The 20,410-nt window shown below is 44.2% G+C and overlaps 1 protein-coding gene across 1 annotated transcript in view; it reads left to right on the top strand.

Annotated features, from left to right (window-relative positions):
* The window catches only part of LOC137191307 (glutamate receptor ionotropic, NMDA 2D), a 51,175-nt gene extending 33,499 nt beyond the window's left edge, over positions 1–17,676 (top strand). The window contains exons 9-16 of the mRNA XM_067601296.1: positions 1,665–1,818; positions 2,550–2,675; positions 3,565–3,794; positions 4,148–4,308; positions 5,744–5,813; positions 5,905–6,022; positions 10,137–10,372; positions 11,296–17,676. Coding sequence (XP_067457397.1) covers positions 1,665–1,818; positions 2,550–2,675; positions 3,565–3,794; positions 4,148–4,308; positions 5,744–5,813; positions 5,905–6,022; positions 10,137–10,372; positions 11,296–14,502 — 4,302 coding nt within the window. The 3' untranslated portion in view covers positions 14,503–17,676. The remainder of the gene's footprint in view (positions 1–1,664; positions 1,819–2,549; positions 2,676–3,564; positions 3,795–4,147; positions 4,309–5,743; positions 5,814–5,904; positions 6,023–10,136; positions 10,373–11,295) is intronic.
* Positions 17,677–20,410: the final 2,734 nt, after the last annotated feature.

Below are 20,410 nucleotides of genomic sequence, written 5' to 3'. Positions count from 1 at the left end.
TTATGGCATTGAAAATAAAATTTGGCATTGAAAACAAAACCTGAACTGAAAAAAGGAACATTGGCATTGAAACACTTGTAGTGAAAAAAGTTGTATTGGCTCTGAAAAACATTACACTAAATAATAAAACACAGTCATTAAAAAAATGAAGCTTTTAATAAAACATGAATATATTATACTTGCTCATTTTTTGACCATGCACCTGTAATCCTATTATCTTATTTTATTTTGATATTTTTTTAATTCTAATGTGTTTTTCAATGACACTTGTCAAATATTTTCTCAATGTCACTCTTTTTACACTGACTGTTTTTGACCGGACTGGCCACAGATCAGCCCTTTAACCGCCGTTGTCCATGAGTGAGTGAGTGAGTGATGAAGTTACACCATTGGTTAGCCGCCTGAACGTTGGAGATCCTCATTGGCCATTGCTCTTTCAAAATATGATGGAAGTGGAGGACAGTAGCGCAACGCAGAGTGATTGTTTCCTGCTCCGAGCTCTGACACTCTCAGCTCCGGTGTTAAACGCAGCAAAGTCGACTAATTGCCCTGTTTAAACAGATGCGTACCAGCGTCTCTGCGTATCCTTTTCTACCGTCCAGTGTGATCGACTCTCCGGCTGACAGCACCGTCAGCAGCCGGCAGGAGAGACGCTCCATGGTAACTGAACTATTACCAGGATGCAACTTTTTATTTCTATGATGTTTTCACATCCCAAACAATGAACAACAGGATTAAAGCACGAGTCTTGCAGGTAAAACATGACTCATGACTCATGTAGGCTATTTAGTGTGCGGCAGCTGCTCTGCAGGTGCGCTTGATTTGATTGTATCTGCGTTAACTGGGCGGAGATGAGCCTCCTGAATTTGCACCCAAAATGCTGTCAAAACCTTCATTTACAATTTCCACAACAGCCTCCATGATCATCGACCAGGAAAGAGGCAGCAAAAAGGTGCATAGAGGCATGAGGGAGAGTGCACAGTTAAAGCACCCCAAACAACCATCACTCTGACAAAACACTCAATGCGGAGTGATAGAAACAGATGAAAGAACAGGGGGAGTTAACAGATAATTAGAATAGTTATAATTAGAATTAAAATAGGTTCTCTTTCAAATCAAACATCCCAAAATATGAGCAGAAAGTATTGTTCTTGCAAATGCATTTATAACCTGTTATTTTTTTTAACTCAAATTTAGCTTAACTATATCATGTGATCTGCTACTTCAGTACACTTTACCAGTAAATATTACTGGGACCACTACAGAAAATTACAGATGAACATTTAATATCCAGGAATTCAAGTTATCGACACTACCACTGACTATACCTGTAAAACATTGGCCACAATTACACACATTGACCATACACGGTCCAGACATATACTAGGTTTTGACCTAGTCTTGTTTTTCAGTGACTGTGGTTTTCAGTTTCAGCTTTCTGTCACTGTTTTGGCGTGGAGGGGAAGGGTTAGGGGGAGAGTTAAGGGGAGTGTGCAGGCACATTTTAAGGTGTACAAAGGGTCAGGATGCAGAAATGTCAGTATCTCTCCTGGAAACAACTCTTTGTGGTCTATAAACGATTGGCTTTGTCTGTCGGTAACCCTGCTCTACACACTTACCCATAATTAGGTTTCTCTCTTACCACTGCCTGATGTCCCCTTTAGGTGGTGTACAAGCGAGCAGACATGGCCATTGGCTCGCTGACTATTAATGAGGAGAGGTCAGAGGTCGTGGATTTCTCTGTCCCTTTTGTGGAGACGGGGATTAGTGTCATGGTCTCCCGTAGCAACGGAACTGTATCACCGTCCGCTTTCTTAGGTAAGAGGCTCTGTTTATGTGAGGCGTCCAACTCATGTACAGAATCTTATCTAACTGTAAAGTGTCAAGTTTGCATAAAAAGCTCCAGTCTTTGACTGCTGATCCTTACATCTAGATTAGCCGTTACTTTTTCTCAGCAGCTCTTGTCCGACTTGTTTCACTCTGTCAGCAGACTCAAGGCTCCAGTGGGAGAAAAGTGTTATTGGCCTATAGACAGCATGGAGATGATTGTAAAAAAAAAAAGAAACAGTGTTTATGGACTTCTGGAGACTATGTTTACTCCAGGGGTTTCTGTTTTCACTGCACACATGGCTCATCTCACTTTCTACAGTACATAATGTACTAGGTTTATGCAACTTTCTTCTCCCCTTTAATAATAATAATAATAATAATAATAATAATAATGATAATTTAATAATAATAAGCATATTTCTATTTTTACAGGTCATGTATGTAGCCTAAGTGTTTTAATGTGTATAATTTATATGGATTGAGTTCTATTTACTTGACTTTTTATTTTGTTGTGTTTTTTACTCCTAGTTCTTATCTGTTTCCTTGTTTCCTGCACTGCTGTAACATGCGAATTTCCCCTCTGGGAATCAATAAAGTCTTATCTTATCTTATCTCATCTTATCTCATCTTATATTGTCTTGATTTCATAATGCTGTACAGAACTGTTTGATAGGCCCATATGCTGTGTGTTTATTCAAGTCTTTTGTTTCCCTCTAAAGAGCCCTACAGCCCAGCGGTGTGGGTGATGATGTTCGTCATGTGCCTGACCGTGGTGGCTGTGACTGTCTTCATTTTTGAGTTCTTCAGTCCCGTGGGCTACAACCGCAGTCTGCAAACTGGCAAAAGTGAGTGATGGGACTAAGCTGTCTGTGTTTCCCAGTCTGATAGATGGGTCTGCGTGCAGTCCATCACTGTTGCCACATGGATCAAATGGACAAACACTGAACGCACTTCTGGAATGTGGTTAACAAATTTCAAAGTCAAATTGATTTTTCATTATGATAATGAACCTTTTTGTTTCTACTGAGTTTGTTTTCTTGCTGTCTGATTGGTAAGTCGTTACATTCAAAATGAACTGAAGGACATTTTGAATGCGTCGCCCTGAATCCTTAAGTGTGAGTGTGGTGAGGAGGAAATTATACCTACAGTATGTTGAACTGCATCCAAGTATTCTTGATATTGAAGCAGCCATTTATTATTCAACAGCATAGTTTGTACCCCTGTGATATTCAGTATGCCTGATGCCTCGGTCCAATACGCAGCCCGACTCGCCTCTTTTACTGCATGATTGCTGTGCTCTACATAATTTTACCTCTCTGTCATCCTCCCATATATCCCACTCATTCACTCTCATCTCTCTACTTCCTTCCTCCTTTACTCCTGACATATAAAGGCAGAGCATTTGAGCCCTTTGAATGGTGATTTGCACCGTGTGGTTCAATCATTTGTAAGATCATGCAGCAGCTGAATTCAAAGCTACCATCCTCAAAACATATAGTCTTTGCCTTATGAGATTTGGTTTCAAAAAGATTGCTAGGTATTTTTATATATGGTAAACCAATTTTACAGGTCGTTCATGGAAGTTTAATTTGAATCGGCTGCTTCACTATATTCACATGCTACTGAATACACTATTGTGCTGGTGTACTGGCTGGATAAAATTAATTATTTCTACAACCACTCTCTACACTCGCTCTGTCTTTTCTTTCTCCCTTTCTTCATCTTTTTGGACAGAGGCTGGAGGTTCTACTTTCACTATAGGAAAGTCTGTATGGCTTTTGTGGGCCATTGTCTTCAACAACTCTGTGCCAGTGGAGAACCCCAGAGGAACCACCAGCAAGATCATGGTGCTGATCTGGGCCTTCTTTGCCGTCATCTTCCTGGCCTCATACACAGCTAACCTGGCTGCCTTCATGATCCAGGAGGAGTACATTGACACAGTGTCAGGCCTCTCGGACAAGAAGGTACTTCATTGCTTGAATACTGATTAAATAGAGAAAGCAGAAGGAGAATTAAAGTCTTAGAATGAGCCAAATCCCATGAATCTGAATGTTAAATTGATTAAAGCACAGGAATTTAGAAATGAATAAAATCTTGTTGAACATAACTCAATTACCACAGTTCTGGAATACTTAAAAGACAGTTCTAAATACTACTTAAGTCCATGGTCTGCTCTGTTTTCGAAGATTTGACTGTGCATAGAGTGTTGTAAGTTAGTCTGGAAAGTGGACAGAAATAGGTCAGACAGATTGGTGCACAGCCTGGTGTGTCTCATGCCCCTTCCGTCTCCCTCCCTCGCCTCCCTTTGCTCCGTTAGTTTCAGCATCCCGAGGAGCAGTACCCACCTCTGAAGTTTGGCACGGTGCCCAACGGGAGCACAGAAAAAAACATCCGCTCCAACTACCCAGACATGCACCAGTACATGGGCAAATACAACCAGAGAGGAGTGGAGGACGCCATATTGAACCTCAAGACCGGGTGTGTTTGCCACAACATGAGCCTGATCATGTGTTTTGCTAGATCTGTCTTGCTCTTTTTCTTTTAGTTTATTGAATTATTGAATTAAGGAAGCCGTTAACATTTTTAAAATTTCTTCTGTGCAATAAAAAACGATATTGTTGCTTACTTGAGACATAAAATCTTTGTGGGGAAAAAAAAAATTACAAAACAAATTATGATGTACAGATCCTGAAGTTTAAAAAGAAAACATTAATACATGCAAAAGAGCTAATTAACATAGAAGAATATACAAAAGAAAAATGCACAGTAGATTTGTAGTTGTCTTCAGATTAAACATGGCTTAAACATGTACTAATAACTGCCCCATTTTAATCAGAATTTGACAAAACCTGTTTTACATCAATCCATCTGAAGAAAATGTACCTAAAATATATGATTATTATTATTATTTTGTTTTTGTTGGACTGTCATGTGGTTTCATTATGTTAGAACTCTTGCACTAGCAGGCCATACTATACAGTGGCATTCTTTTCAACTTCGACTAACATTTCACATCTTCTGTCACACTTCCTGCTTCCCTGCACAGATTCTCTCACCTTTAGTCTCCCTCTCTCCACCTTCACCGCTATCTCCACCCACCCACACAGTGCGAGCAGCATTTCCCTCTTCAGTTTCTAGTGGAATCTCTATCACCCGTCATGTGTTGGATAATCCCAGTTTACTTTATCCTAAGCCTCTGTCATCATTTTCTCCCTTCCCATTGCCTTGACACCACAATTATAACTCAGTGTTAACATGCACAAAAATGAGAAACTCCTGCTTTTCTCCTGCTGTCTTTTTCTGTTGCTTAGTGCTTATCTTCCCCCCTCTCTCACTCCTCATCTGCCCTAATATCTTACCATTTATCTTCTTCCTTTCCCTTTCTTCTTCTCTTTTTTTGGTCCATTCTCTCCCCTCCCAGTGTGCTTTCTTGGTGTGTCTGTATTTAAACTTTATAATCCTCATCACTCTCTGGCTCTATCCCATGTCTTTTCCCCCTGAAGTGTGTAAATCTTTCCCCACTCTCTCTCTCTCTCCCTGTCACTGCGCTCTTCGCACCGTATAAATCCCCATCCTCCTCCTCCCCTCCACCTCCTCCACCACCTTCCCGCTCACTCACACATCTTTCCCTGATCTCTGCCTATTTTATTCTCCTTGTGTTTTCACTCTTTCCACCAAACCTGCTTCACTATTCCACCCTTCCTCCCTTTTCTTGTTATAATTTAACTTTTCATGGCCTCTCTATCATTCTCTGTGCCTGTCTGCCATATTTTTTTGCACCCCAACTCTCTTCCCTGGTACATCACAAAGATCCACCTTTTTACTTCCTCCCCTGCCTCGGCCAGTCTCCTCATCCCTCTGTTCCCTCTCTCCCATTAAATGATGAATGAATTCTCCCTTGATCCCTTTACAGGAAACTGGATGCTTTTATTTATGATGCTGCAGTATTGAACTATATGGCCAGGAAGGACGAAGGTTGTAAGGTAAGGAATAACTCACACACTGCAGATTAGACATATATGTCTGCCTTTTGGTCAGTTTTTTCTGATATTTGCACATTGTCCTTTTTCCAAGGTGATGACCATAGGCTCGGGGAAGGTTTTTGCCACCACAGGCTACGGTATCGCCCTGCACAAAAACTCACGCTGGAAACGTCCTCTTGACCTGGCCCTGCTGCAGCTGGTGGGAGATGGTAAGAACTATGGGGAGGGGAGGGAAGAGAGGAAAATAATTAGGACAATGGAGGGGCAGAGGGAAGGTTATGGGTAGAATGACAGGATAAAGAAATGAGTGAAAGAATAGAACAACGGCGGGGGGTGAATGGAGGACACAGGGGGTAGATGAATGAGAGGATGTCGAGAAGTGGATGAGGGTGAATGTAAGGTGTGGAGAGAGCGATGGCTGTAAGGTGTGTTGATTGTGAGTGAGGGAATAATGGTATGTAGGAGAGGGCTGATGGTGCTATTAAAGATGTTTGTAGATCTCTTTATTGGCTGTCTGAGAGTAAGGGAAATAAAGGGGGAGGTGGGAGCAAGAGGAGTATTATTTGTTCGTTCCAAGCATTGCAGAAATGTCTTGATTCTTGTGGTGAAAGTGCACATGCCCCTCCCCTCTTTTTCACTCCTCTCAATCTCTCTAACTTTCACTCTCTATCCCTTTTTCCTGCTCGAGCTGGTAAAAGAAAAAAAAAAGGATTTACTTGTGTGAGTCAATGTTGTAAAAAAGGATCATCACAACTTGTGCGGTGACAGATTTACACTCATTACAGATTAGCTGAGACTGACAGAGCGAGGAAGTGTGAGGAAAAAAAATAAGCAAAGAGAAACACCTGAAAATACCCTGAACATGAGATGTGTAAATATTGCACTGAAGCAAAAGGAATTATAGAAAACAGATCGGATAATTGAATAATTGATAGCTATGGGAGAATTATTAGTATGCTGTTTGTCCTGCTGCACATAGTGTTTAGGATTAATCCATGGGAGGAAGGTTCCTTGTGTGTGACAGAGAGAATCTGTTTTTAGCAATAGTTGTCAGTACACTAATGCTTGATTGTCATTTTACACAGTCCACCACACGCATTCATTGTCTCAATCGGATGCTGCTTGTTTGGCTTTTCCTCGTTTTTTAAATCAGCTTTGCTTATGGCGTGGCGGACAAAGCCCTTTAGCTGTTTCTGGCACGCCGACACTTTAGCTGCTTACACACTGATAATGCCAATTTGGTGCCAAGATCTATTAAATAAGACTGGTGTCTGGAGCTGAATAGCTGGACCTGGAAAAGGATGTGTGTGCAAGAAAAACGGAGAGCCCAGACAGCCTTGACATGCTATGTCTGTTGTTTCTTTCAGTTCTTTTTCTTTCTGTGTTGTGCATGTCCTTGTCCTTGCTGCTGTTTAGCAAAAGCCCTTAACATCAGCTGTGCACGCCGGATGGATCTAGTTACAGGATGGTGTTGAATGCTGAGGGTTCTAGTAGTATGAAGGTATTTATTGAAGTGGATTACTAAGGAAGAGGATTAGTTTGTTTGGATGTGGAAGGAGGGAGGGAGGACTTGCATTCAGCATGGCCTCAAAGGCTGCATCTCAAAAATCGCCTTGCGGCTCAAGGACTCGGCATCACACCTTCAGCTGAGCTAAATCATGTCACAGTGTTACATCATTATTGTACTATGCCATGTTGAGTCATATCATTTTACAACTGCGTTAGAAGATCGAGGGCCACTGGAGATGTCCACCACTGCTTTGTCAACCCTGTGCGTGTATTGTTCTCCTTGTTGCTGCCTCTAGTGATTCATACCACAGCTTTAAGAAATGGTCCATTGATCTCACTACAACTTGTTTCCTGATAAAGGCAAAACTGCTGAGTAGCAAGATTTCCCTTTTTGCTCTTATCAGATCGACTTCTATTTTTTGCACAGTATCAGGATTTTGATTCCAAGAATATATTATTCAGTGAATAGATATTAAAAAAATGTGGGAAACTGGGTTTGCAGCTCTTGGCTGGCAGGGTGTTTTTCAGGAATCTTGCAATGCATGCCGAGAGGTTTGTCATGTTGTGATAAAAGCACAGGATTGTACGGGTCATGGTTTACTGCTCAACAAATATGGGAGCTCAGCGACTCTGGACATGTCTGGCATCATGCCACATCTGGCACATTGCAAAATGCATCACACACACAGGCACTGGCCCATTTACATGTGCTCGCCCCCACACATGAAAGCACACAAATACAGTTTCCTTTATTAAATAATGTCTTTGTGGTGCATGCCAACAATGTGTTTGCAGCATGCCAGCTCTACCTGACCTGACCTGGCAGGAACGACAGAGGTGTAGTATGGATTTGACACACCTGTCAGATTTGGCAGGCCTGAGCTGGCTGCGACTGAGAGGTTGAGACAACTGCCATCACAAAGGTCTAAGGGAGGGAAGAAACAGGCGCAGTGAGAGGAGAGTCACATTGCAAAAGAGGGAGGCGAAGAAGCACAAGATGAATCACTGGAAGTCAAATGGCAGGAAAGCCATAAGATGAGAATTAGAGCTTAGAGAAAGAATTCAGCTGGGGAAGTGGAGGACCGACAGGAGACTACCTGTTTCCTTCACTAAGACACATGCTGTTCTCACATCAGGCTCATGTTTGGACACACAGCTGCTACTGAAGGTCATTGACACAGAAAAATCCTCTCCAATAGGCTACACTTAAAAACAAACCTTTGTGTTTTGGAACATAAGTGTGTATGAGTGAATCTGAGACAGGGAGTTGTTACCTGAGTCTGCCAGTGGGCTGCAGTAGCACTGTGTCCATCTGTTGCTTTAGCTGGAGGCCACGGCTGATGGGCTAATGATGTTCTACAGGAGACACATTAGCCAGATCACACAGATGACTGAGTCTGCTTCATCTAAGCTACGCAAGCACAGCTAATGATGGCACAAATGAAAAGCTAGAGCTTGAGTTTTCACAGAGCAGTGTGGTGTTGAAAGTGGATGTGTGACTTGCCAAGTTTTAAACCTTAGACCTGGTTATTGCGGTTCTGCTCACCCTGCCGTTGCTGTTAGTGTAACAGAAAGCTCTCATTACGACTTCTTTTGGAGAATACGCCTCTTTAATTCCATCATGAATCATACGCTGCATCTTCTGGCTGTCCATCACTATGGTTACACCAGCAACCCCCGCAGCCTATCACAGGTTTAGCAGGGCAGCTCAGATTCGTTAGGTCAGTGAGATCATAAATGAAAAGGCAGAGTTGTGGGTAAAACGGTCTTGCCTGGTTCCTGGTAGGTCAACAGATGGGAATCTTGAATCCCCCAGAGCTTTACCACCTTGATGGAGATTCTGACCATACCTCCAGCACAATTAAATGATTATGATCTTCTAACTCTGTCTCTGTCCCTTTCTATCAGTTCTTTCTCTCTCTCACTTCACATTCTTCCCTCTTTTTCTCTCCTCTCATCCTTTTCAAGCTGAGGAGTGTTCCCGCTGTTTGTCATAACGACACAATCTCAGCCTCTCGTCCTCCATCTCTGCCTCCCTTGTTCCAGCTCCCTCCAACTCTCTCTGTCAGTCTCATTTCCCCTGACGCGTTTGTGGACAGAGAAAGAATGCTGCGCTTTCTCTCCCTATATAAAACATTCTTCCCAACTCTCTTATTCCATCTCTCTCTCCCTATTCCATGCTTTTTACAAACTATTCAACCATCTCACTGTGACTCCTGGTCTCCTTTTCTCCTCCTCTCCTCATTTACTCTTGGTTACAATGTTTAGATTAGGTTGTCTGTGCCATTTTACTTCTCAGAGCTACTTGATTGTTTTGAACTCTCTCTTTCCCCAGTCTCCGTTCTCTTTGTTACTTTGGGCACAGTGCTGCTTTTTGTTTTACTGACCTCTGACCTTGACGAGTCACCTTGGATAATGGGCAAACAGCAAGCATTACTGTAGACCTGTACTTTAATGCTTATTATTAGCCTTTCTGTCTCTCTGTGTGTCCTCTGTAACTATCTATTTATCTGACTATCTATCAATCTATTTATCTACAACCTTGAAATAACCTCAAGCCTCCCAGCTTTAACTTTTCTTCTAACATAATCCCTTCTCTCATCTCTTAACCCCTTTATGTCTTGTCCTGTCTTTCTTTACTTTCTTTGTTTTATTGCACATTTCAATCCTACTCTTCTCCACTGCCTATGTTCCCCCATTTTCTTTGCCCTTCTTTCCTTGTGCACCACACCCTTTTAACCTCATCCATTTCCCTTTTCCCACTTCTCTTCCTCATCCTTGCCCACCCCACCTCCCCACCCATCCCCTTTCCAGATGAGATTGAGATGCTGGAGCGCCTCTGGCTATCAGGTATCTGCCATAATGACAAAATTGAGGTGATGAGCAGTAAACTAGATATTGACAACATGGCCGGGGTCTTCTACATGCTGCTGGTGGCTATGGGCCTCAGTCTGCTGGTGTTTGCTTGGGAACACTTGGTCTACTGGAAGCTGCGCCACTGCATGGCCACCAGCTCTGGAAAATTGGACTTTCTCCTGGCAATCAGTAGGGTAAGTGCTTTTGTCTGTGTATGTCTAGTGTTTTTCTGCGCCAGCACACTATGTGTCTTACTTTTTTTTTTTGCAGACATTCTGAAAATTGTTTTTGTCCAAATTTTAAATCCACATTCCCACTGCTAATGCTTTAACTTTCACTCTGTAAAAAAAACAACAAAAAAAAACCTCTTGTGGCAACCAGTGAATGAGTTTCCCTTTATTTTATTGCATGAAAACTATGCTACACTAAAACAGGACAACGTCTATGGAACCAAAATGCTGTGCATGTAGCCATATGCACACACACGTGTAAGCATGTGTGTTCCTGCCTGTGTGTGCCCTTATCTGTTACCGAGTGTGAGTGTTGGAAAGCGTGAGGTCTGAGGTCAATTCAATTCCACTCAGTCAATTCGGGAGATTAATTGAAATTCAATTCTGCTTACACCCTGGATATCCTGTTCCTTTGACAGTGACCTTGACAGAAACAGCCCACACCATATACATGTGATTATTGTGGCTTCACTGATAATAATTTATCCAATTCCACTACTGTGTTTAATTTATGCATTTATGTGTTCAATTTCATTAACCAAACAATGCACTACTGTACTATAAATAGGAATGGATGTTTATCTGAAAAACAGCAATCTTGCATTTCTTTTGAAAACTGGAACTTCTTTGGATTGTTGTTTTATGATATCCATTTTTCTCCACTCCTCTCTCCCTCCCTCTCGCTATCTCTCATGTATTTACAGTAATACAATTTCTTGTGTACGTGTGTAGTTATATCTGCTGCATCTGTACACATCTATGTTGTAACATTTGTTGCCAATCTATGTCTGAACTATTATTTTCTAAGCAACATTTAATTTTTTCTTTCATGCTACTCTGAATAATACTGTTTCTTATGTTTCTTATTTGTCCTCTCTTTTTCTCAGGGCATGTATAGCTGCTGTAGCTTTGAGGATGAAACAGCACCAGGTGGAGCTAAATCTTTGCCTACTCATCACCACACTGCGATGGTTACAGTCCCTTCCCAGCCACATGTTGTCTCAACGTCTATGACAAACCCAGTCATTGCCATGGCGCAACAGCAGCAACAACCGCAACAACAGCAACCACAGCCCGTCTACAAAACACCTCTACCGGGTTCTCCTCCCACTGTGGTGCATTCCGGCACAGCACTGGGTCCGTCTAACACCCCCATTGCTGGTGCACCCCTCCCTTGCTCCACCTTCCTGCCCCGGCCAGACCGCAGACTGGCTGTGGTGGATCGCTGGAGGCTGCCCAAATCTGCTACAGCCACCAACCCTATGGCTGTAAGGGGGGCCATCACTGACATGGGACCCTTTGGTCAGAAAGTCCCACCAAACTGGGCTTCAACTGCTGGAGGGGGTGGGGGACTTGATGGCTATAAGAGATACTATGGTCCCATTGACCCTGAGGGACTGGGGCCCTGCATGGAGCAGCAGGCAGGGTCCCAGACCCCCAAGACTATGCCCAGGGGCCACCCCCAGCCCCCTCCAGCCAGTGTGGCCTTCTACTCAGAGAAGGGCATGGACCACGGGGTGGGGAAGAGGGTGGTGGGAGGTGGCAGCGGAGGTCAGGGGAAAGGGGCCGTTAAACCTCTGGGAACTCCCAGACTGCCTCCTAAGAGTCAGGCCCCTCTGCCTCCTACACCCCCGCTGCCACACCCCTCTCCCCCTCTCCCCTCATCCTTCTGGAGGAAACGCAGGCCCAAGAAGCCCAAAGAGCCCGGAGGGCCGCTGTACGAGAACATTCTGCCCCTGGGGCAGAGGGGAGGAGCACGTGATGGAGTGAGGGAGGGAGGAGGGAGGAGGGCACGCCCCCTCTCTCCCCCACTCTCACTTCCTGTGCCAGTACCCCTCAGCCCCTCCTATACCCCCCCTTCTCCCTCCGCATCCTTGCACTATACTTCCTCGTCCTCTTCGTCGACCACCTCATCCACATCCACGTCGTCATCTGCCTCATCTTCTCGCTCCACCTCTCCAACTTACTCTTACAGCTCTTCCAGGAGCACACGAGACAGGACTGGAGGAATAGATGGTGAGGATGATGATGATGATGAGGAGCTGACAGAAGAGTCAAGCCTCCTCCTTGGGAGGGGGAGGGAGAGGGAACGCTCAATCATCAGGCCTCGTTCCCTCAGCCACGGGCGCCTGCCGCCACCCATACCCCCCAGGAAACCACGCACATCCTGGGGTGACAGAGAAAGGGAACGGGAGAGGGAGAGAGGGGGGAGCCAACTGTCTCAACTTCAAGAGTGGTGGGCAAGCTGGAGTGAGAGAGAAAGGAGTGGAGTGGGTGGAGATGCTGAGAGGCAAAAAAGGGAAAAGAAGAGGAGGAAAGAGAAGGAGAAAGAGAAGAAGAAAAAGAAAAAGAACAAAAAGAGGAAAAAGAGGGAAGAAAGGGAAAGAGAGCGAGAGAGAGAAAGGAAGAGGCGAAAGGTGAAAAAGAAGAAGAAGAAGGCGCTGAAGACAAAGAAAAGGAAGAAATCGACTGGGGGAAAACGCTCTGAGCCAGAGGAGGGAGATGTAGAGCCAGAGAGGGAAGGAGAGGCAGAGGGAGAGAGAGAAGAAGGAATGCAAGACTACTCTTCCTTTTCTACTCAGTATCGGAGCACATTTGGAGAGAAGGGACGGGATTCGTGGGAAGGAGAGAGGGAGAGAGTCAGGAGAGAGGGAGGAGAGGAGGGCAATGACAGGGAAGAGGAGGATAGCAGCAGAAGCAGGGAAAGGCGTCCCAAATCTTCACGCCCGCATTCCAGACATCGTACCCCCAGTAAGCGCTACCCTAACCTCAACAAACTCCCTGCATCAGTCAAATTTTGGGTGAACGGGAGAGGAGATGACTCTAATACTCCTCCAACATCCCTCCACCCACTCCTTCCTTCCTATAAGCGGCGAAGAAGTGGAGGGATGGACAGGGATGACAGTGGTAGAGTCGGAGAGCGGCGTCCTTTGTTAATGCATTATGAAAAAGAGAAAGCACAGACAAGAGAAGGGCTCTCCTTCCATGAGTGGGACTCTGAGGATGATGAGGATGATGATGATGAGGATGAGGACGAGAGGGAAAGAGTGAGGGAGAGGGTGGAGGAGAGGGGAAGGAGGGCAGGTAGGGGGGCAGTGTCTGAATCAGAGAGGGACAGGGCAAGGCCAGAGGACAGTTACTCAGATGAGGGCTCGTCAGGGGAGTTCGGCCGCTTTGAAAGGTACTGGGAAGGAGGTGCAGGGGGAAGCAGTACTGGAATAGGGGGCATAGGCGGAGGAGGGTGGTTCTTTGGTACTTACCCCTCCAGAGAGAAAGGGGGCAGTATCAACAGTCGAGATGATTCCTTACTAGGAACAAGGGCAGAGGGCTGGATTGGTACTGATTTCTGGGGTTCAGGGCCAGGTGTAGGTTGGGGATCAGGAGGAGGGAGCGGGGGGCTGGGCTCACATTGGCCGCCACCTCCGGCAGCCTTCCCTCCACCTAGAAGATACTGGTCTATGGACAAGATCCCTGTGAAAGGAGAGAAAAAGTGGAAGGGTGAAGGAGGGAAGAGCAAGGGGAGAGCTAGGGACAGAGGGGAGGAGACAGGACGGGCCACCATGTGTTCCTGTAGCCTTTACCCCCAACCTCATCCTTACCCACATCCCCACAGCCGCTCGCATGCCTCCCACTCCAAGAGAGGAACAACTGCGCTTTCGCATAGCCAGGAAGAGCTTCTCCCCCACTGCCACAGCTTCAGTGGGGGCTCTCGTCCCAAGTCTCTGCCTCCCAAACCAGATCCCAGTCAGGCCAAATCAGGCAGCCAATCTAACCTCAGCCTCAGCACACAGCCCACAGACCATCCACCTCTGCCCTCACCGTCGCCACCCCAGCAGCCGTCCATGTCTCCCACTTCCCTCCCAATGCCCATCCCGCCTCCGCCGTCCTCATCCTCCGTCTCACCACCAGCAGGGGTAGGGATGGCCAGCCAGGGTCAGGCTCAGGCTTCGGCCAGTGCCAAACTCCAGTATCAGAGACTGCGCTCTGTGCCACAGCCACGGAGGTTCTATTCCCCTCACCTGCCACTCAAAGCCAAGAGTCTGTGCTCACGCCGAGGGTCGGCCCACTTCTCCAGCCTGGAGAGTGAGGTATGACAGGGGGAGAGGAGAGAGGGAGACGTAGTAAGCACCACTGCTATTGAGAACCATGCTGCCACGGCAGCTGGAGCCAGGGATGACACCAGAGATATGGCTGCCTTGGTGACCATAGGTAATCAATTAGCGACCATGACTGCGGGAACTAATGTCGACAGTAGTTCTACTGCTAACACTACTCAGTGTGAGAGCAACACTACCGCCACCCGCTCCTTTGTACGCGTTCTCGTGAGGGCGACGGTGAGATGCCACACCAGGGTGAGCTACATCCGTTTGGATGGTTCCCATGACGACGAGAGTGAAGGCGAGGCTGCATCACCGGGGACAGCAGCCCCAGAACTTCTCCTCCGCTCAGAATTGAGCTTTGTGATGTCATCTTCGGTTCTCCTCCCCTCCCCGAGTCACAACTATGGATAAGAATAGTCTCCAACCTGTGAGTAATGATGTCATATTTGTACACACACACACATGCACGAGCGCACACACAGATATATGCTCAAAACGTCTCCCTCCCTCTGGCTTTGAGAACACACCTTGGTGGGATATAGAGAGACCCACCCTCTCCCGAAAGATGCCAGTGTTTGGTCCAGAGACTCTGGCTCCCTGTCCTCATTGGCTGCTGGCTTTTGAACTGGATTGGTGGACTGCTTCTTGGTGTTGGAGAGACTGCCCCCTCTTCTTCCCTTTTGTAAATCAGTTGTTATGAAAAGCAATGCAGTCACCTCTCTCATGCACTCTGTCTGCCTGATCACCTTTCACTGGGCAGTGAGGACAGTGCTATTTATTTGCCCGTTGACCTCATGACACCATCAGACCCATCTAGCTCTACCCCAGGACCATCTACGAGATGTCATGTTTTGCTAGAAACCCTTTTAACCAATCAGATTGAACAGGAACAACTTCTCTTCCTCCCTGTTGGAGCTTGTCATGTCGCCTCTGGTCCAAGCAGGACTGGAACACACATTATCAAAGTATTTGAACAAAAAACTGAACTTTAAAAGAGAAATAACAATAAGAACAAAAAAGACATGTAGCAGATTTTCTTTTTCTGTCTGTCTTTTCTTTACTTTCTTACTCAGACTTTTCTCCCCACCCCTCTTTTTTATTCTATCAATATATTTCTCTCACTGTGTTAGTGTTTTAATAAAGAGGAGGCTGGATGTGGCTAGTGTTGGAAGTGGGAATGATTCAGTAGCAGTGCCAAATTTCCACACAGGAGCTTTTAAGCAAGATTTTTTTTCAAGTAATTTGTTTTCATAGAGAAAGACCCATCTTTTTTTTCCCACAACGCATAATTCACCATCATATAAGTGGATCAAGGGGGTGATTGGTGCAATATCTGTAATTGGCACTAGATGGCTGTATAATATTCAAATAAGCTTCGGAGACAATTGTGCAAGAGGCTTCTAGTGGATTTTATAATTGTGGCTGCATAATACAAAGCAAGGGGTGTGCAGCTATGAACTTTATTGCTTTTATGAAAGTGGCTAGTCAGGATATATTCAGAGGATTCAGAGGAAGTGAGGGAAATTGAATCAAGTGCAGCGCATTGTAAAAGCTCTCCGAGGATATTATTGTATTTCACTACTATACTGTACCTTGGCAGAGTTTGTAGATGATGGATTACATGAAGCACAATTGTATTTTTCAGACGTGTGTGCCACAGTTATAACTGCACAATCTACAGGTCACATATTTTGCTGACATGTAAAAAAAAATCACTTGATGTTAACTCATGTTGCTATTATGGACAATAAAATTCACTGTAACCAAGGTTCAAATAACAAAGTACCACAGACACTTGTGCTGAGGAAATAATCTTGTACTTTGACTATTTCCTTTTGGCAAATAAGACTGAACAAATTACTGTGAATGTTTTGAGTTCCAATTTGAGGTGCACAATAGCTGAGACTTCATTGAATGCAGTCAATAATAACTCCTGTTATCAAGATTATCAGATGACTGTTTGACTTTGAGCAATATTCCCACCTTCAATGTGACAGGGATGCAATGGCACAACTGTTTGCATCTGAGACATTGTAATTGTTTTTCTTTTCTTGTTGTTGTTGTCTATTTTAAAATGAGAACATTTGTTTCAGCCGCAGTCAGATGTTCCACATCTTCAGTGATTTTCTTACATGTTGGATTGATATAATCTAATTTGGTCAGATGTGATTGTGATTTATGAGTTAGAGTCCACAGCACCTGGCTCTGGCTGACCAATATGAATACGAAGTGCTATGTGTTCATAAGAGAGTAGTGAACTGTAGCATTGCATCTTCTGTGAGCTGTGCCAAAAGCCATCTACAGTGTAAACTGTGCCAACGTTGCCAACATTGCAATGATAGACTCCATCTTCATAAGGTCAACATATCCACCTCATCTCTCACACTAAGACCAGCCACAGCCCAGCTCTTCTTCTATTGTAGTTGAATGTAACTTTGACATGATGTAGCAAAAGAACATCTACTTTTAGACTTTGTAGCTTTTGGGATGCTGTTGATAACGGCTAGAAGGAGGGGGGGTTGACCTGCTATGTGAGGGACTGTGCGTTGTGTTTGTGCATGTTGTCACAGATCGAAGGGTTAGTTGACCTTCTCAATTCCCCTTTTGACTCCTTTGCCTTTCAGTGAGGGCAGACAGTACCTTTTATCTGCACATGGATTGCTTTTTTCTAGTTCGCGTGGGGCAATTTTTAAAACAATCTGTCTTTATTTTAGAGAAATGCTTTTGCCATTTCCTCATCCTTTGGAAAGCCCCAGAATCATTGCATGTTTAACTGAATGAAATCTCAAAGATTTGTCATGGGAGGGTTGTGTAGTTCAATTGTAGCAAATGCTTAGGACCCAGGGCAGCCACCTTTTCCATGAGGTAGTAAGCTCGCTCTACTCTCCACCCCAACAGTGGAAACCACGGCAACAGTTTGATTGCTTCCTGTGTCGTAGAACACAGTCATTTTCAACCAATCAACAGGGCTTAAACCTGGTATGTCATTGAGCATTATTGATTTCTATTGAGGCGCTAATACTTAAGTCTGTGACTGCATGAACAGAAGTGACTCTTAAAAACCCTCTTGCTTATTTTGTTTTATTTATTTTCTTTTATGCTGAGAAAAAAGAATATATTAAAATATACTATGTTTTTGAGAATGTACCATGTTATACTGTGATTTAACTGAGATATTTTATTGTATTCAATTATCATTTGAATTCTATCATTTATCTATAAAGAAATATATATGTACAAATAAATATATACATATATATACATACAGGTATATATATATATATTAGTTAAGATTGGTATATTTGGAGGAAGTGTTAGATGAAATAGTTTTAAATGTTTTAGCTTTGTAGCGATTCTAGACACTGAAATCATTTTTGAATTTCGATTCCTCCTATATGACTGTGAAGACATTAGTGCCTGTGACAAAAAAGACAAGTAAAAGTCTAAACTCTCTATTCATCTGTATCTACTATAGCTATCAGTCTGTCACTCCTCTCGTACTACCTAACATTACTTTTTGACACTCACTGCTTTTACACATCAGGATGTTTCTCTCACAGTCTGCTGTCTCTTTTGCATTTTCCTGCTCTCCTCTGCAGTTCTTTCTCCTGGTTTTCATTAACAAGCTATGAACATTCTCCACCTATCCTCTTTTTAAAGTTTTATCATATGGCAATCTCTTTGTTAATTAACCCCATCCATTGACCTTTGCTTTTTTCCTTTGATCACTTTCTTTTTTTAAATCAGCTCATTCCTCTGTCTGTCTCTCACTTAGCAAAAAACAGAGACCAGTAGATACTGTGTTCTTGCTCCTTTTGACTGATTGTTGATGATGATGATCAATTAATTGATTGATGAAATAATTAATGAACAATGTTACTATTAATGATGTGACTGAAGTGTGTATCTGACGACCACGCCACTGTAGCAAGTCTGGGCTGTACCACACCACCAGCGAGCAAATGAGGCCACAGTTGCTATGGTGTTGCCATGGCATTTTCATGGCGTTGCCATGGTGTCCTCTGCACCGCCACCACCTGGTGCCTGCTGGGTAATATAGCATAATGTCCTTCACTTTCCCCAAAGCACTGGTCAAAGATCTGCTATGCTCCCCTCTGCTCAGTCCTGACCTTAATCAATGGGAGGTGAAATATTTAAAAGCTCACTTTGAAGGAGTGCTGAGGGGCAGCATGGTGGTGACGTGTCTGCTGTCTATGCTGATCTAGACTGGACTGGTTTGGCTTGAAGTGGCTATGATAAAAATGTTTCTATCATGTTGATCAGCTAATCTTTCAAACCTAAGTTTGTGCATCCCTGCATGTCATCCCAAAACCTTCATATCACTGACAGCCTGAAACCAGTCAGGAGAGTAGTGTGTTTTATGCCATGTATGTGTACTGCATGTGCAGTAATCATGTCTAAAAGCCCACTGCAGCATGATTCTGTAGTGCTCTCCTCAACTCTCCCTCTATTTTTTTCCCCTCCTGCTATTTCTGAAAAACACACACACACATTTTGCTGTGCATGCATATTTAACACACAATGCGTACATCACTCAGCCAATGATCCTCATCTTCCTCTAGCCCTCACTAAGCTGCAATCTAAAGCACCGCCTCAAGTAGTCTGATCGTCCCACACAGGCACACATGTGACCTCACACAATGCACACCACACACACACACTGTAGCTACTCTAATTTATTGAAAATGTAGAGTCTTTTGGATAAAATTTGATTCAGAGATTTGGTTATCTGAGGAAGTTAAGTACATTCGCAATGTTCTGCTTGTTTTGAGCTTTCTGTCTCTTGTGTTTGCTGTATAGTCCTGCGTTACTTTGCACTGTCCTGCCTGTTCTGATCCATCAGTTTCTGTTTAAATTCGTCAGGTTCAATTTGTTTTTCTTTGCTGACTTGCTCCGCTTTTGATTTACCTTGTTGTCCTAATCTGCTTTGATTTATTAGATTTACTATTTGGTCAAATTGTATGCATTGAACAGTCCAGTCCAGCCTAGTGCAGTGTGCTCCAGGCTTGTCTAGTGCCTGAGTTTGAAAGAGATCCTGGTGCAGCCTCAAGCTCATCCCCTCTCTCTATTGGCCCGTGACCTGGGAAGCAATACGAGTGGTGCTCCAGAATTCAAACAGGGTCCTCATTGGCTGAATCGGCCATGAATTATATCAAGGAAATACAGGAGTGCCATGCGTTGTACTCACCAGGTCCAGGGTCTGCATGTTGCACCATGAGAACCTTATCCTACCAGAGTGACAGGGCACATATACCCACAGAAACCAGTGTGTATGTTTCCAGCATTGTACAAGGCCCAGTTCTGCTCTAGTAACCTCTCCAACACTATAGGCCTATTTACGGGTTGCTAAGGCGGGTTGCTAGTAGGGTGATGTTGCTCCTAGCCCAGACTGGTCTGGTCTATGCCCTAATTTAAATGTGTTAGTTTATTTGACATTGTCTGTCTGGGGTGGGGCTGGAGGGTCAGTGCTGCACTTACTTCCTGAGAATTGCTTCATAAAATATGATTCTCTTTAATTAATTTCAGTGGTGCTGTGTTTCCTTCCAATTCCTTTGTTATGAATGCGATTATAAATAAGGGGCTTTGAGATTGTGTTTGTGCAGTATGTGTGTGTGTGTGTGTGTGTGTATTCCTACTTATGACAGTATTTTCCATACAAGCTATTACCCAGTCAGAACTCCTTCAAAGTAAATTTATGGAGAGCTCAAAGAGTAGTTTTTTGGCATTCTGACAGGCAGTCTTCTGCCAAAGTGTGTGTGTGTGTGTGCGTGTGTGCGTGCACGCCTGCGTGTGTGCGTGCATGTGCGTGTGTATGCGCGCACACGCTTGCTTGCACATATTTCTCAGAGGTTTCTCGGTTCTTGTCAGAGTTTTGCTTTGA

The sequence above is a fragment of the Thunnus thynnus genome, chromosome 10 (genome assembly GCF_963924715.1).
Source record: "Thunnus thynnus chromosome 10, fThuThy2.1, whole genome shotgun sequence".
Lineage (NCBI taxonomy): Eukaryota > Metazoa > Chordata > Actinopteri > Scombriformes > Scombridae > Thunnus > Thunnus thynnus.
This window is presented reverse-complemented; position numbering and strand designations above follow the sequence as displayed.